The sequence below is a fragment of the Sinocyclocheilus rhinocerous genome, unplaced genomic scaffold, assembly GCF_001515625.1.
Source record: "Sinocyclocheilus rhinocerous isolate Xijiao unplaced genomic scaffold, SAMN03320098_v1.1 scaffold365, whole genome shotgun sequence".
Taxonomy (NCBI): domain Eukaryota; kingdom Metazoa; phylum Chordata; class Actinopteri; order Cypriniformes; family Cyprinidae; genus Sinocyclocheilus; species Sinocyclocheilus rhinocerous.
This window is the reverse complement of record NW_015659915.1, coordinates 721,405-724,404: the sequence shown is the minus strand read 5'-3', so window position 1 is coordinate 724,404 and position 3,000 is coordinate 721,405. Positions and strand designations below refer to the sequence as shown.

At 35.0% G+C, this 3,000-nt stretch overlaps 1 protein-coding gene across 1 annotated transcript in view; it reads right to left on the bottom strand.

The window, feature by feature from the left end:
- The window catches only part of LOC107724261 (prospero homeobox protein 1-like), a 17,201-nt gene that overhangs the window by 10,486 nt on the left and 3,715 nt on the right, over window positions 1-3,000 (bottom strand). The window contains exon 2 of the mRNA XM_016533102.1: window positions 907-1,014. Coding sequence (XP_016388588.1) covers window positions 907-1,014 — 108 coding nt within the window. The remainder of the gene's footprint in view (window positions 1-906; window positions 1,015-3,000) is intronic.

The window sequence follows — 3,000 nt, the reverse complement described above, 5'->3', positions numbered from 1 at the left end:
ACTTGTGCCTCAGGACTGGTTACTCACTCACAGGATGCGCGTGTTGTTGTAGGGCCTCAGTATCCGCGGCTCAGCGCTCTGCTATTGTGTGTGCTGAAAGCTGGCGAGCTGAAGGGTTAACGCTGAATAGAGGAGGTTGTGCTCCTCTCCGCCGCCTCTTTTGTCTCCTTTTGCTGACTTGAGAAACTCCTCTTTTAACTTTGTCAAAGTTAAACCAGCAATTCAGGAATTGCCACACCAACATTCAGGAATATTTGCTCAAGCGTCTTTTGGCATAAAAGAAAAATCGATAATTTTGACCCATACAATGTCTTATTAATGCATAACTGATTAACTGCGTAAACATTATCTTATTTATTGTTCTTAATTATTTTCAAATATTATTTATCCTAATAATCAGGTAGATCTGACTCCTGATCGTAACTGTTTATTAGGATAAAAAAATATTTGTGAATAATAATAAATAAGAAAATTAATATTTAAAAATATTAATATTATTTAAGCATAACAAATATTAAATGAATAATAAAATTAGAATATTTAGTTGTTTACAAATATCATTTATCCTAATAATCAGGCAGACGTTAAAAAGATTTTTGGTTTGACTCCTGATTGTAACTTATTATTAGGATAAAAAAATATTTGTAAATAATAATGAAAAGAAATATTTAAAAATTATTAATATTATTTAAGCATAATACATACAATTAGAATATTTATCAAATTAAACAGATTGTCCTATTAAAAGATTGTTTTTGCTCTAAAGATCACTTTGAATCACGATGGTTGTTCAGTGTTGGCAGAAACACACGAGTTATAAAAGTATCTACAATAAACAGACCTATAATTGCCCTACCTGTGTATGAAAGATCAGAATTAGCATTAACAGAGGCATTAATCTGGTACCTTGACATCAGGGAAAAAGTTCTTGAGCAGATTCGAGCTGGGGTAGCGTGTGTAGAAGAACATCAGCTTGGCTTTCTTCAGATGGTTTGGGGTCAGACCTTCCTGGATGTGAGGAGAGTTAAGGCCTCAAAAACCTCACCGTACACGCTTCTCTTTGAAGATCTGGCAAACATGACACAGCGATCAAAGCCGGCTTACCTTTCATGTATAACTCACAGAGCTCAATTCACATGCATTTTTAACAATCAAACAGCATTAGCACGTCCCCAGACAAATAAGCATCATGTCCTATTCATCGGTCCAAATGAACAGCTCTGTATTGACCAGAGAGTCAATTAAGACACGACAGCATGTGCTAACTAGAAAAAGAGCCCGACAAATTAGATTAAGGACTTCAGTTAGTTTGCTCCATGTATCTGTCCGTAGCTGCGAAACACGGAGATGAAATTTTCTCGGCGAGGATCAGCTTACGCCCTTTATTTCCGAAGAGACGAGTTTCTGTCTTAAAACAGAGCCACAGTTTGCGAGTTCACAAGCAAATAATGCACGCTTCTCCACATTGATTGCATCTGTGCAGTGTTGCTTCTTAATGAAGCACAGACCGCTGCTATTATTAACCCATCGTTCTGAATGAGACAATCTGCCTCAAAAAATCATATTATATAAATCTAATGATGTTTAAAAGCCAAGCTTTCTGCATGCTGCGATATTTTCGTCACATATGTATATGACACTCTGAGCATTGATGATGGTGTATAATGACGGCTGAGAGCTTGCTGTTCACAAACAACCAAAAGTGACCTCTCTCATCCACTCCAATCACATCGAGAGTGCAGAAACATATCCCGCACCTTTTCAAGTCTGAGCGGGGGGGGAAAAAATATCAGAGAATTTCCAGAAGAGAAACTGTTGCTTTTTCTGCCTTTGAAAATTGGCTTTTGTTCCTAACAATTCTTATCAAAGCCTTGTATTCCTTTTTATTTGTCTTTTCCTGGACTTAAAGTCATTACCGAGCCCAGATTAAAGAAGATGCTACAATTTTCTTTGGGGTTACCGAGATCAAAGCAAAAATTCTCCTTGAAGTCTGCGTGAGTGGAACTGCTCACCGCTGCACTCAACTCAACGATTGTTCGCCGAGCTCGAGAGCTGGTGGTTTGTTCAGCAATATCTCAATGTTAACTACTATATATTAAATAAAAACAGTCAACTAAACAAAGAGGGGGATTTTTCAAAAGCAGCTGAAGCTAAACAAAGAACATAATCCATAGATAAAAACGCCTTCCTGTGCATTCGCATGCAAAAAATCTTTACGATACTGTAGCTACAGAAGAGAAAAATCACTAAATGAAGATTAAATCGAGACGTTTCTCCTCGTGTTTCTGATGAAAAGGGATCTCGACAGTGTTTCAAACGGCTTGCCAGGTTATTAAAGACTGAAATATGAAACATTTCTCAAACACTTCTCATGCTCACACTGTATGACAACTCTGAGTCATTTTTGACTATTTTTATAGAAACACTTAACATTAGTGAACTAAATGAGTTAACATGAACTATCAATGAACAATACTTCTACAACATTTATTAATCATGTTCATTTTTAACATTTACTAATATGTTTTCAAATGAGACGTTGTATGTTTTTTAACATTAGTTAATGCGCTATGAACAAACAAACATTAAATGTGTCATGTATTCACTATTTTATCATTTATAAATGCTTTAAACAATATGTTGTTCATTGTTAGTTTATGTTAGTTAATGCATTAACTAACCTGTAGTGTTACCATTTTTTATTTTTACTAATGAATTTCAGAATTAATATCTGAGAAAAAACACTACAAAAAACTAAGAACTCTTATGAGATATAGAAGAGCAACTTCTGAGCAATACAATTTTCCTCTTGTACTTTCAAATCATGTGACAGAGATATAATTTTTCTCAATCATTTTTGACATTTATTGGTATTAAAGGGACAGTTCACCCTAATATATGACTTACGTTCTTTCTTCCGAGCGACACCAAAAAGAAGATATTTCTTACGATATTACTACAATATTCTAAGATATCACTTCCACTGTATAGACCAAAAAA